The 14,894-nt window shown below is 37.9% G+C and overlaps 1 protein-coding gene and 1 long non-coding RNA gene across 8 annotated transcripts in view; one reads left to right on the forward strand and one right to left on the reverse strand.

Annotated features, from left to right (window-relative positions):
• The window catches only part of LOC130930417 (SUN domain-containing ossification factor-like), a 116,473-nt gene that overhangs the window by 1,847 nt on the left and 99,732 nt on the right, over positions 1-14,894 (forward strand). For 5 of the 7 annotated variants that reach the window (XR_009067053.1, XM_057858374.1, XM_057858375.1 and 2 more), the window contains exon 2: positions 13,057-13,171. The exons of 1 other annotated variant lie outside the window; for it this stretch is intronic. Coding sequence is in view for 5 of the 6 variants with exons in the window: in XM_057858374.1 (XP_057714357.1) it covers positions 13,057-13,171 (115 nt within the window). In the remaining variant the exon portion in view is untranslated. Of the gene's footprint in view, positions 1-5,694; positions 6,938-13,056; positions 13,172-14,894 lie in introns of those variants that run through there. One more of the 7 variants, XM_057858373.1, reaches the window with a different exon arrangement.
• On the reverse strand, positions 7,324-9,426 carry LOC130930421 (uncharacterized). Its single transcript, XR_009067054.1, has 3 exons — positions 9,314-9,426; positions 8,989-9,124; positions 7,324-8,755 (listed from the first exon to the last, which is right to left on the reverse strand). It is a non-coding gene; the product is annotated as an uncharacterized LOC130930421 (long non-coding RNA).

The following is a 14,894-nucleotide window of genomic DNA, read 5'->3' on the forward strand; positions in this document are numbered from 1 at the left end:
CTATGCTAATGGCAACACTTATAACATGACTCGGCACCTCAGCCAGCATCACCCACAGATATCACTTTCTCAGAGCAGGACAACCCCGGAGAGGACACCAGTGAAAACACACGGCGGGCTTCGTTAATTTATTTGCAACGCTTGACCCGCCTTACATTGTTCCCTCGCAGACATATTTCTCCAACAACGCATTCCCTGACATTTATGAAATGGCACGCAAAGCCATCGAAGATGACTTCGCTAAATCACATAGTTTCGCCTTGACCACTGATAGTTGGACGTCCCGTGCTACAGAATGCTACTACCTAACTGTGACGGTCCTCTATAATTCATACAAGTGAGCACTGATTTTTAAATGTGTACGCCGTACGTTACGTTCAAATTCTGTACGTTTTTCGTGCATTACCTTTTTTTTCCTCCGTTCGTTAATACGTTGGTTGAATGACGCGAGAAAAGTCAGAGGCACGGAGAGGGAAGAGTGTTTGTTGTGACGCTGTAGCAAACGCGATGCTAGGCTAGGTGGCTCCAATATTTCCTGACTGTAGCCGACAGCCTACAACCTACGCCTAGATATCTCATTCATATAGAGCTACATGCGAAATGACAGACTCGGTAGCGTTAGTAAACAGCCGCCATTTTAGAGCAGTAAACTTCTCAAAAAGGCTCTGTTGTAGTGAACCTTCCTAGCGAACCTAGTAACTTTTTATCTAAAATACTCCTATATCGGCAAAATCTTGACTTAAGTCTATCTTTAAATGATGAAACAGTTTTAAAATTTTCACATCTCAAAAGTAGACAGAAGGGATGCAAAAACGGGAGCAGTTTTATCAACTTTAACGGTTGATTCAGAACATTAAATGACCTCCAAACATCATTTTTGAAAAAAATGAAAAACAAAAAAACATGAAAGGTAACACCAGTTACTTTGCCAAGTAACTTTTTTACTACTGTGTGTGCAGTTCAGTAGTCAGTCACTAAACTCGCCAAAGAGCTAAGAGGCATTTTAACTAGTGATGCACGATAATGCATTTTTCAGCCGATACCGATAACCGATATTTTCCTCCTCGTTCCAACCGATAACCGATAATGTCAAGCCGGTAATTCTATTAAAAGATTTATGTAAAATTTTAAAGTATACACAAAAGAAAATATTACTGTGCAAAAATATAATTTATTGCTCTTTTTTTCAACATAAAATATGAACAAGTATTCAATTCCAACAACTAAATAATGACAGATTGTCTGACATCGTGTAATGGTAAACTTTTGGCAACAATTACTTACAGAGTAAATACCTAAGTTGCACAAAAATTCCTTTAAAAGTAAGCCATTCCTAACATATATAGCATTAATACACTGCAAAACACACCTCCTTAAAACAAGTCAGTTTTAAGTGTAAATCTATTGGAAATAAGTGAAATTATCTGCCAGTATTTCTCTCAGATTTCTCAGAAAAATAGCTAGCTGAAAATAATCTTAGCAGCCTTATTTTAAGCAATACATTATTATACTTAATCCTAAAAAAAAAAAAAAAAAAAAAACTTGGAAGAAGAAAAGATTTTGAATAATATTTGTGGCTACATGATATTATTGTTATTTCATTACAACAAGAATGTGCATATTTAAATTGATAAGTGTTAATAAGTGCCAATACGTTTTGATTATCTACTGTGACTGTAATTGAGCAGACAAATAAGTTAAATAAATTTGAAGAGTGATTGCTAATGTTATATGCTTTGTTGCACACTGTGAAAATGATTAACTCAAAAAAGCGAGATGTCATGTACCCATTCTGCAGCGCTTTGTTTACTTTTGCGGCACTCATGACATTTGCTTTACAGCAGCTAAAGTGATACACGGCAGTACGATTTGGATGGAGTTGGAGCTCGCATCTCCGTGCGTGTTGTTTTGTGCCTGAGTTTTGTTAAGCCGAAAATAAAGGCAGCGTTACAAAGTCATCTGACCGCTCGTCATTTTACATACTGAATGCATTATTGACTGGCTGACTTTGTTTTCTCCATGTTTAAATTATCATCTAACCACTGTGCCGCCATGATAAGCTTGCTTATTGGACATCACTTTTCCAAATGTCAGTGGTGAAAATGTGATTGGCATGTTTTTCATGAAGAATGGTGGTCGTATAAACTGCATTATTTTTGTATCTAGGGCTTTGGCTCTCGGGTCATTTCGGTAAAAAAAAAAAAATCGTGTCTCGTCTCGGCGGCGGCCGCTACGTTCGTACAGGATAATCCGCCCACACTGGCCGGTTCGCCGCGGCATATTCGGGGCCTGGCTCTGCTCGCATGCCGTGGGGAACGCTCGAGAAACCGGGGTGTTCGCCGGAGGTCCTGAAGCCGGGGAACCGGGCTCTGCCCGCCCCGCCAACGGCGCGGCAGCCTGCCGGACCGGCCAGAGCGGCGGGCTCCCTCGGAAGACGGCTACTTGCAGACTATCGGTCTCCAGTCGTGCCGGTGTTCAGCCTTAGATGTGAGTTTACCACCCGCCTTGGGCTGCTTTCCCAAACAACCCGACTCTGTAATGTCACAAGCCCCGTAGTTTAGCTTGTGTTTACAATAGCTTTAGCATTCCCGCTAGCAACAGCCTCGTATTCGTTTCAAAAATCTTTGTGATGCAGTTTTAAATGGATGCTGGGTTAGTGGTTTTGAATGAGGACGCTTTCTTTCGGCCTCGTGGAACTTCTGCGGTACATGTTTTGCAGATGGCGAGAGCGTCGTTTTTTTAGTAACAGCCGCCATAATATTCAACTGTTTCTTGTCGTGTAACTCCGCCTCCCCAAGCCCTCCTCCCTCAGGGGCTTCAGAGAGGGGAGGGGTTGAGGAAGCGGCGTGCTGAATTCTTCGGTTGTGCACATTTGGAGGCTAAATCAAGTATATAATTATCGGATTGCATTATCGGTTGAATTTTTTATTATCTGGATTATCTGTGTGACATTATAATAGCCATTATCGGCCGATAATTATCGGCGACCGATATTATCGTGTATCTTTAATTTTAACAGTCGAACATGTTTACATTTTAAGTGTTTATTTCATTTTCTTAAAAGCAAAATAAAGGCAGTTAAAAAAAAGAAAAAAAAAATGCAAAAAGCCAACCAAAACCGAACTGAAACCGTGATCCCAAAACCGAGGTTCAAACCGAACCGTGGGCTAACTGAACCGTTGCACCCCTAATGTCAATGTGCACTTTGGACTTAAATTTGTTAATTTATGTTAGGCTACTTATTCATTTCCTTATGACTTAAAAAAGTCAATGTTTGTGCGATCTTCAAAAAATATTCCATTTCACTTTGCATAATATAAATCATTTGTACTTATTTTTCTGGATGTATGTTACTTATATCTTTGTTATTAAAAAAAATTAATGCTACATTAATTTCAATTTTAATATACATCCTATATTCTTAAGTAATTAAAATTGAGATTTGGCATTTAGTATGTGAGGAAATGAGGGAAAATAAAAATTAGGAGTTGGAGGTTGGGGTTATTGCTGTTTTTGTTAACTTTTATTTTGCAAATCATTGAAAAAATACAATTTTGAATGAAAATCAGTTTTTGTATGTGTTATAGAAATAACGGTGTTAAAACAGTTTTCTTTGCATTTCAGTAGTTTGAGAGGTTTGACCCCCCTGCAAAAAAAAAGAAAGAAAAAAAATAAATAAAATTTCTGGCTCCGTGGCGACCTTCGCATTGGGGAGTTCCGGCAAAAAATTCTAGCCACCTTCCTACAGTTGCTTTTGCCTGGCACGGACAGACTGTTCTCCCTGTATTTTTCAAACACTGTGAGAATAGTCTGGGACCCAGCCCACTAACGGCCTTTCGAGCAAGGACAAAATTAACTATCCAATCAGATTCGTTTATTTGCGTCACTGTTCTTAACGAGCAACGTCACTCTTCCGTGTAGGAAGTCGTCTCCACAACAACACAGATGGCGAACAGGAGAGCCGAGAATTTGTTCCAATCCATGGTAAAATCAGTTTTAAATGACCAAAAACACATTGACACAAGTCATTGACAACAGTCTGTCTTGCGCTAGCCATGTTGAATAAACTCCGCTCTCCTCATATGTTTACTTCCGCGTGCAAATTCCTCGTCCTGCCCTCGTTGCTTTACTAACGTCACATCCGCCCGTCGCTGATTGGTCCACTCCGCTGTCTGTTTGCTGTGGCTTGCTCCGCCCTGGAAATTTTATCTGCTGAATGGTGGCCAGACTCAATAGGTGGAACAGTGGTGAGTCTGGTGTACCAGGCTACAATTGCTTCCCACAGTTGAATATCCCGCCACTTGTGTGATATTATAGCAGTAGAGTGATGTAATTAATAAATGTTTATTTATTTCTTATTTATTTATTTATTTATTTATTTTAAAGGACTCTAAACCAACTTAACAGAGAGCGGATAGTGACACTGGGGACGAACAGAAAACTTTTTTTTTTTTTTTTAAATAATGAGTGAATGAATATAGTTAAAAAACAACAACAACACATGATTAATGATTAAAGATGGACAATAAAATCATAACATTTATTTTGGGATTTCATTTATTCTATAAACCGAATTTGAATGAAACACGTTGAGGACATATCAAATTTCCATAACAACATTTACCAGAAGTAGATTAAATGTAAAAATAGAATTTAGGTGCCTGTTCCCTTGATATTATAATAGATGGCAATTGATAATAGACACACAAAAATATGTTGAGTGGCTATTTGTCCAACTTTAGTGAAATACAGCTTCATTTATACTAGTGACAAAAATAATGGCCTATGCAGTGGGGCAAATAAGTATTTAGTCAACCACCAATTGTGCAAGTTCTCCTACTTGAAAAGATTAGACTGGCCTGTAATTGTCAACTTGGGTCAACCTCAACCATGAGAGACATAGAATTTATTTCCAAATTAGGGTGGAAAATAAGTATTTGGTCACCTACAAACAAACAAGATTTCTGGCTGTCAAAGAGGTCTAACTTCTTATGACTGTTAACTCATTATCGGTATAAAAGACACCTGTCCACAACCTCAGTCAGTCACACTATACACAAATATCGGATCGGGACATCTCTACTTTATACACTTTAAATGTGCTTGGTGACCATCTATACGGAACTCCATGAGTTGCCCCCCCCCCCCCCCCCCCCATCAGACGCAAATTTATATAAAAATGATGTCAATCGTTTGTGCTGCAACGGTTTTGTTGATACAGTATGATACAGTATCAGGCATTTATAGAGATATTAATTTCGAGTGGTGACGTCACTCGTAGCTTTTCCTGAGTTTAGCTCCCGCGGCTAATGGAGCGTACCAACTCTCTCAATAACAGAGGGGTGTCATAATAACTAGCACGATCATAACACAAATTCGGGTCCATTTTGCAGTAAATTGGGGGCTTGAGATACTAATTTCTAGTGCTGACATCCCTCTAAGCCCCTCATTTACAGCAAAATGGTTCCGAAGTGGTGCCATTCGTTTGTGCTATGTTCGTGCTACCTAGTTTTTCAGGACACCCCCCTGTTATTGAGAGAGTCGGTACGCTCCATTAGCCGCGGGAGCTAAACTCAGGAAAAGCTACGAGTGACGAAACCACTCGAAATTAATAGCACGATAAATACATAATACTGTATCAACAAAACCGTTGCAGCACAAACGATTGACATCATTTTTATATAAATTTGCGTCTGATGGGGGGGGCAACTTCATGGAGGTCCGTATAGATGGTCACCAATCCATTCCAGTTTTCGCTTCGGTTTGCCTAAAATCTGGTCCGCATTTTACGGCACTCCTTCAACACACAACATTACGGTCTCCCAATTTACCGAGAGACTTTATCGGTAAAAATGTCAGCTGTGTGGGATCATTTCACCTTAAAAGGACGACAAAGACCAAGAGGCAGAGTGCAACATATGCCACAATAAAGTCAAGCGTGGTGGTAAAGCTGTAAGAAGTTTTAATACAACCAACCTAATCAAGCATTTAGCGAAATACCACCACAAACAATATGAGGAGTATGTTAAGAAAACCGAAGACAAAAAGAAAGGTCTTACACAACTAACACTGGCAGAAACTTTTGCTATGCGTGACAAACTGGCACTCGACAGTCCCAAAGCCCAGGGAATAACAAAGAGTCATTGCCGAAGAATTCATTGTGGATGACGAGCCATTATCTCTCGTGAGTAAAGACGCACCATCCAACACTTTTATGCTGCATTCCAGAGAAGTGGGAAGTCGGATTTATCCCACTCGGATGGTACCAGTTCCGACCTCAAAGCGTTCCAAGCAAATGTAAACAACAAAGATGGCTGATCGCGACGAGGTGTTTTTTATTTTGGCCATCCAAAGACAACTATGACTATGACTAAGACTATGGAGGACCAAAGCTGCTAAAATTAAAAATAAAAATAAAAATAAATCAATCAATAAAAAGCAAAATAAAAACGAAAATAAATACAAAAATAAGAAATATGATACAAAAATTAAATATAAATACAAAAATAAATTTGGAAATAAGTAGCTAATTAAATAAAAGTAGAAATAAAAATGAATATATGTATACAAAAATAAGAAATTACATTAAAAATGAAAGAATAAATACAAAAATAAATGTGGAAATAAATACAAAAATAAATATATTGATTGAAATAAATGTCAATCAATAAATAAAAACGCTGTGCCATATATTTACTTGTTTCATTGTCAGTGCCAACATTAAAGTGGAAATGTTATTCAAATGAGGGGGCGGTACTACATGTGTTGAACTATTCACCCATTGGTCGATCGACATGCCAGTTCAGTGATCCTCTCGATCGACGAAGTAATGTTTGCCTTCCTGCTCCTTGCTTGCTTCCTAAAATAATGGGACGAGACGAGAAGGTCGGAGTCCAAGCGGCTACGGGATGCTGGCAATCGGTTGGATGAGGACAAGGTACGTATTAAATTGGTAATTTGGTGTGTGTTTTTTAAAAAACGTTTTACTTAAGTCCAGTTGAGGTATGTTGAATCTATATAATCTTCCATAAGCTAATACCTTGCATTGGGTCTCAGGAAGGGGAGGCAAGGCGGGACATGGATAAAGCTGCTAACAACATTAAACTCACAAGGAATAGTTTAGTGTTAGCGCAATTTAGTGAAGCAAAATTCACACATTCAAGTTCGTGTGGTGCTCCGGGAGACTGTTTGCACCGGCTGGTGTATCGTTTAATGCTTTCTTAGCTAATCTATTATACCATTTTGCCGTTGTCATCCATTTTCTTCTCGATACTTCCGAGGAAGGTTGGGGTGTCGTTCCTCAACAATAAGACCTCTCTCGTCCTCACTTATCTACGTGCTTTTTTTGTACCCTAAAGCTCCCCGAAGACACAATAAATTTACATTTCAGGGAATGCTGATGGTGAGCAGTTGGCCAGTATTAGGGGAAAAAGTTACTGACCTTAAGTGGCTCATGTTGGTGTCCAGTGGACAATTTTTTTGGATGAACGAGTTAGTTGTGCTGGAAGTCCTTTTTTGTACATCAATTGCCTGTTTATAATTTGTATTGTATTACACTGGTCATCGATAAACTATTACTTTGCAGAAAAACAATCATTGCCTTTATTATTTCTTCACATTACTGAGGTACTGTCACATCAACCACAGCCAACATTCTATGCTGTCATTTAAAACAAGTCCAAATATTTGACGCAGGATGGATAGTCTCGCTGTAGACATTCAATACATTAGAAAATTCTGACATCTGCTGAATTTCTTCAGGAGTCGAGGCCTGTTGCAGCTGCACTTCAGGGACTGACCCCCATGGTCATCACCCCCATGTCGGTACATCGGGGTGATGACCATGTGGACCATCACATAAAACTCCCAAATATGTAATTTAAAGTTGAACCAACTAGTCCTAAAATATAACTAAACATGCACACATCGTATATGGCAAATTTAGTTATTGATTAGCCTCATCTGTATGTGCCTAGCCCTAGACTGTGAAAGTGTTCGTATTTATATAATTTTATTTAACTTTTTTGGTCAGGGATATTTCATGCTTTTATTGTTTTTTTTTTAATGGTATGTTTTTGATTAGAAATGTGCACTTTACATAATCCCTTTTTGAAGTTGAACTTGTTAAGCCATTTTCAAAGAGCCAACAAGCAAAGAGGGCGTGCCAAACCTCATCATTTGATTTTGATGGGTAAAATTTCCTCCAATCATCTCCCAGAAGTGGCAACTAAAACTATACCAACATTTCTGCAATAACAGACAATGTGTTGCAGGGCCCAGAATTTTTTTTTCTTAATTCTGAGACATTAAATTTTAGGGTTTCCTATTTTTGCAAGCCATAAACATCAACATTTAACTCATTGGCTGCCATTGACAGCGCTAGACACCCAATCCATTTTGACTGGGAGAGGCTGGCAGCGAAAGTACTCCAAATCTAAATGAATTAGATTCCTAGCGCGTAATAAATAATAAAAGCATGAAATATTTAAACTTAATTTAAAATGGTCTACATTATACTGTATATGGGTTGATCTTTCCAAAATGGGTGAAAAAATATGGTCTTAATTTATTTTTGTACTTCCTTCCGAGTCCCCCAATATAGAGCTTTAATTTATGAATTTATGGTTGCCATAGCTATGCCTTTGACTGTTGGGGGCTGGCACAGAATATCTTCTACGGCGAACAGTTTGTAGTTGTAGTGTGCGGACAATTCCCGGTGGATCCAGACGTGGCATGGATTCTTGCACACGAAGTCCTCCATGAAAAAACAGGAAAACAAGTTGCAATTTAAAAAGTTGCATTGCATAAAAGCTGAAGAAGTCATTTCTAGTGTTTAAACAGGACTTGAAATAACAAAATGGTTTAACCCTGATGGTAAAGTCATGATTCGCCTTGTTATTTTTTTTTAACACAAATATTTCCTCTTGACACTTCATTTGAATGAATGAAACTATAGTCCAAGTCAAATTATTAATGACATTCACTTACTCTGAACCTTTGTACGTCGGAACCGGAGATGTCCTTGCATCATTCTGAACCCAGAATTTGGATGAGATCCTGGGATCCCTGTAATCACCCAGCATCCAACGTTGCGATGTCAGTGGAATTATTCAAGTCAGAGACTCTAAAAACAATGTTATGGTGAGCAGGAATATAGTTTGCTTTCATGAGAACTTGTAACTTCTGCTAAGCTACACTGGAGCATTTACAAATAGCTTTGATACCAGTAGCAGTCAGATATATAGAGAGTGCAGCATGCCATACGAACAACCAAGTTTTCATTTTAAAATATGCCACTGTCATACAAACTCACCTTACACCATGCTTTGACATTCAGCGGTGGATAATGCATATTCTCTCACTTCTCACCAAGTAGGACTACTAGGTCGGCTATTTCCCTGACTTTCAGACCCACGTCTGTCATCTGTGGCAGGCATGGCTAGTAGATTTCAGAAATCGAATGTTGATCAACCAATAAGCGAATAGTTCAACCCATGGCACCCTTAGGAACGCCCCCTCATTTGAATTACATTTCCACTTGCAAGTTGGCGCTGACAATGAAATAAGTAAATATAAGGCAAAGCGCTTTTATTTATTGATTGACATTTATTTCAATCAGTATATTTATTTTTGTATTTATTTCCACATTTATTTTTGTATTTATTCTTACATTTTTAATGTAATTTCTTATTTTTGTATATATATTCATTTTTATTTTTACTTTTATTTAATTAGCCATTTATTTCCATATTTATTTTTGGATTTATTTTTAGTTTTTGTATCTTAATTCTTATTTTGTATTTATAGTCGTTTATATTTTGCCTTTTATTGATTTATTTTTAATTACTTTTATTTTTAATTTTGGCAGCTTTGGTCCCCCATATTTGCCCATACTAACCCTAACCTCCAGCGAACCTGCCTTCCTATAAGCGATCAAATAGTAGAGGAAAAACGACGGCTGCGTTATTGCCCACACTGTAAACTGCCTTTTTTTAGTGACATCCTTTGCTGATCATCAATATAAAAACATAGCACAACAAAGATAATTCACTGTAGGGGAAAAAATACATGGCGTCTCAAATTAACTTGATTTACTTCATTATTGTGTTTTCATTCAATACGTTTTCTGGAGCGCCATTTTGTCCAGTGACGTCAGATTGAAACAACTTGGAAGTCGGGGTAGTTATTTTTTCTGATATGATATTTTCCTAGTCGGAGGCCGGAAAAGTCCGACATCATCTTTGTTGTGCTATGATTTTATATTGATGATCAGCAAAGGATGTAACTAAAAAAAGGCAGCTTACAGTGTGGGCTATAACGCAGCCGTCATTTTTCTTCTACTATTTGATCGCTTATAGGAAGGCAGGTTCGCTGGAGGTCAAAATGTCTTTGGATGGCCAAAATAAAAAAACACCTCGTCGCGATCAGCCATCATTGTTTACATTTGCTTGGAACGCTTTGAGGTCGGAACTGGTACCATCCGAGTGGGATAAATCCGACTTCCCATTTCTCTGGAATGCAGCATAAACCTCATGCTTCTCTAATAGATATCATATGTATATAGAACTAGATGCAAAATGACAGACTCGACGCCGTTTGCAACACATGCATTGAAAACTACGTGCGTTAGTAAACAGCCGCCATCTTAAAGCAGGAGACTTCCCTTGTAGGCTGTTGTAGTGAACCTTCCAAGCGAACCTAACTTACTAACCTAACTTTTTATCTAAAATACTCCTAAATCGGCAAAATCTTGACTTGAATCTACCTTCAAAACAGTTTTAAAACTTTCACATGTCAAAAGTAGACAGAAGGGAAATTATGGAAAAACGGGAGCAATTTTAACAACTTTAACAGTTGATTTGCAAAATTAAATTGATTGAATGTAGTTTAAAGCTGCTGATACAGAATGGGGACTTGAGTATTTTATTTACTGTTTTAAAATATTAACTTGATACTGAAATAGTCCTTTATTTAAACCTGAGAGACTTTTTATACAATTTTTGTAACTAATGCACGAAACATTAAAAGATCTAATAGCTTGGGAAGTTTGTGGGATTTTCCACTGACAGTTTACAATATCATTTGCACGTTTTACTGACTGACTATGCCATTTCTGTTTGTTATTTAGAATGTTTTGTGTTTGTCACTGAATAAACAGGTCAGTTTCTTGTTACCAACCATTGTGTGTTATTCAAACTCACCTAATTCAGCTGGCTAGTTGTTATCAAGAGTACTAAAACCCTTTTCAACATGAGTCTGACAACTAAGTAAGGAGGCTAAATAACTTTAATACATGCTCAGTTAGGCCGGTATCGGTATCGGCCAGTATCGGTATCACATCGGAAGCACAAAACAATATCGGTATCGGATCGGAAGTGCAAAAACCTGGATCGGGACATCCCTAGTATAAAGTGTCGTCCTTTTTTTGTGTGTTTTTTTTTGTTTTAAACTTCCGGGTCATCCTCTTGCCGTTGTGTTGCGTGATTTTGCTGCTGTTCTGTGAGCCGTTTGCTGTTGTGCTACGAGCTATTTGCTGTCGTGTTGTGGCAGTTGGGATTCGTGCTTTTGCCAATTTGCAATCGCGTTTTAGGAATTGGGGATCGTGTTGTGGCAATTTGCATTCGTGCTGCGAGCCATTTGCTGTCGTGTTGTGGCAATTGGGGTTCGTGCTTTTGCCAATTTGCAATCGCGCTTTAGGAATTGGGGATCGTGTTGTAGCAGTTTGCATTCGTGCTTTTTTCTTTTGCAAAGTGTTTGCAATTTGGGTTCGTGCTTTTTTCAATTTGCAAAGTGTTTGGACTTCGCATTTCGCCTGACACCTCTCGGCCACCGTAGAAATGGGCCAAAATACCAGCAACAGTGTGTGAAAAGCTTGTGAAGAGTTAAAGAAAACGTTTGGCCTCCGTCATTGCCAACAAAGGGTACATAACAAAGTATTGAGATGAACTTTTGGTATTGACCAAATACTTATTTTCCACCATGATTTGCAAATAAATTCTTTAAAAATCAAACAATTTCATTTTTTTTTTTTTTTTCCACATTCTGTCTCTCATGGTTGAGGTTTACCCATGTTGACAATTACAGGCCTCTTTAATATTTTCAAGTGGGCGAACTTGCACGATTAGTGGTTGACTAAATACTTATTTGCCCCACTGTATGTACGACTATTTTAGGGCCGCAACTAATGATTATTTTCATAATTACTTAATCTGACGATTAATTAAACAGTCGGATAAATGTCACTTTTTTCAATTACCTTCACAATTTACCTTGAAGTTGTTTTTGTCTTGTGGTCAGTAAAATTGAAGACAAAATAGATGACTATTTCCTTGAAAAATAACATTTTATTACAGCTTCCTGACTTAACTGTAGTCTACAACTGTATTGATGACCAAATTACTTGGCATTTAATTTATCATTCGATTTAATTGATTAGTTGTTGCAGCCTTATTAAGAAGCGAATTTAGATGGTAAGATGTCAGAAAAGTAGCAGTAAAATGTGAATTGTTGTTTTTTTCAAAATAAAACCAGATTTTTGTTCATGTTGTCCTACTTTGATTTAATAAAAATAGAATGAGGAAATTTGAGAATATTTACAACTGAGAAGTTATATGTATGTTTTAATTTCAAGAATTTAGACAAATTTAAGGTGAAGAAGGTCCCAAATGATTAATTGGTTATTAAAATCGTTGTCGATTAATTTGATAATCAATTAGTTGTCAATTAATTGTTGCACCTCTTAGTTAATTATTATGTTTACCCGTGGACACAATGTGGGGGGTCTGATAACTGAGGAGAAAAAGTAGGGGAAGCAAAAAGGGGACGTGATGTGTCCCACGATGCTATTTAATTCAAAAACTTTTTGTTATTTCCAAACATGTTTTCCCATCTAGGACATAAGGTAATTTGAAAGAATTTATTCTTAACAGAAAGTGTCGCATACCATTTACAATGTTCCTGTTTTACGCACATTCCTAATGCACAGCTTTTGGGATCTTCAGCCTGCATAATGTTATAAGCATCTCAGTCCATGCTCATTGTCTGTTTGTCTCGCAGGTTCCATAGTTGCCATTTTGATGGCACAGAGCAAGACCAGGAAGCCCAAAGGTGTGAGCTTTTAAAGGGCTGCATTTTGGAGGACGAGTCAGGAGATGCACATCATCAACACAAGGTTCAATTAATAGTTCCTGGCGTCCGTCAAAAGTCTGTTTGTTTTCATGCAGCCAATTTTGGTTAAAGGTATTGTAACCTTTTTGATCAAGTGCATTCCAGCAGAAATATTTAGGAATTTGAAAATAACAGAATTTAATATTTCTGCTGTTTAATAGTGGGGGGGAAATGTCAAAAATGGCCAATATTTTCAGGAAATCGGCAAAAGTGGCTCGAGCAGCCATTTTTCAGCCAGTTTTTCAGCCAGTCAAATGCGAATATTTCAGATGGTCCGCCTTCGCTTGTGAGGTCAAATACACCACACTGCGATGGCAGTGTTAAACGTCATGGGAGGTCATAAAAGAAGGTGTTCAAAGTGTATTCAGTGTTACACCAACCATTTTTCATAAAATGTTTTTTTTTTGTTTGTTGTTGTTGTTGTTGTTCTTGGCTTTATCATCAATCAATCACGGGTGACCCTGCCAGGGGCACAAGCCGAGAACAAATTTTCCCAAAATGATGTTGATTTTCTTCAACTTCTCTATCAGTTTTTGAACACATGGAGGTTTAAAAAAATAGTGGTGGTTTCAACATAGATTTGCCTTTGATCTCACCAGATTTTTCATAATGACATGAACAAAACAGTGCGTTTCACTTCCGCACTGCCCAACAGCCAGCTAAGAATGAATGCACTTCCATAAACCACAAGGCTTGGTCTTTTCTTGCTTTAATGGGACGACACTCGTCTTAATATTGTGAAAGTACAACAGGAAAATACACATATTCAATACTCAATATACAACAAACTGCACAATACACTTACATACACAACTATTATATGTATAGCATAGCACACTAGCTTGAGCTACTAAAACATGGGCTGACTTCTATAACACAACAACTTATAAAGTTCTGTACATATGCCCCTTCACCACAGAAGTAAACATATATTGCAAATCCATATGTTATAGTTAACATAAAATACTTACAGACGTATATTTCCATGGCGGAAACATAACAGAAAGCATTCACGATTGTCAATGCTACCACTAAACACCGCAATGTGTAAGTGAATGAACCAAACTACTGTAACAAAAAATAGATGCAGCGAATTGTTCTGACCAGCAGGTGGCAACAATGCCCCGCAAATGGTCAACTGATTTCCCATACTAGTGTGTAAACTGCAAAGCAACCACAGTACATATTATCGGTCCTATTAATAATGTTATTGGATTTATCGGGATGACGTCATAATTCCTATTATCGGACCGATAATTATCGGACCGATAATTATCGTGCACCAGTAATTCAATGTCTGAATCGAGGAAGAAAGACTGGTTGTCCGACAGATCGTGCTCTATGGTTATTGCATTTTCTGCTGCATAAATACACACTCCCGTCCGTGACGTAACACCTCTTGGCAAACAATGTTTATCCACTCTGTTGAATTGGTCGATTGTCTTCGAAACTCCTGCGGCATGGGCAGGTAAAATTAGCCTCAATAAGTGCAGAATTTTTTTTTTAACGGCGGGTGACAGGTCATTTCAGCATCCACTATACAGTATAATTAAAGATACACGATAATATCGGCTACCAATAATTATCGGCCGATAATGGCAATTATGACGTCACACAGATAATACAGATAATAAAAAAATCAACCGATAATGCAATCCGATAATTATATACTTGATTTAGCCCCCAAATGTGCGCAACCAAGCAGTTTTCTCCACTTCTTCACTGCC

This window comes from Corythoichthys intestinalis, chromosome 14, assembly GCF_030265065.1.
Source record: "Corythoichthys intestinalis isolate RoL2023-P3 chromosome 14, ASM3026506v1, whole genome shotgun sequence".
NCBI classification, from domain to species: domain Eukaryota; kingdom Metazoa; phylum Chordata; class Actinopteri; order Syngnathiformes; family Syngnathidae; genus Corythoichthys; species Corythoichthys intestinalis.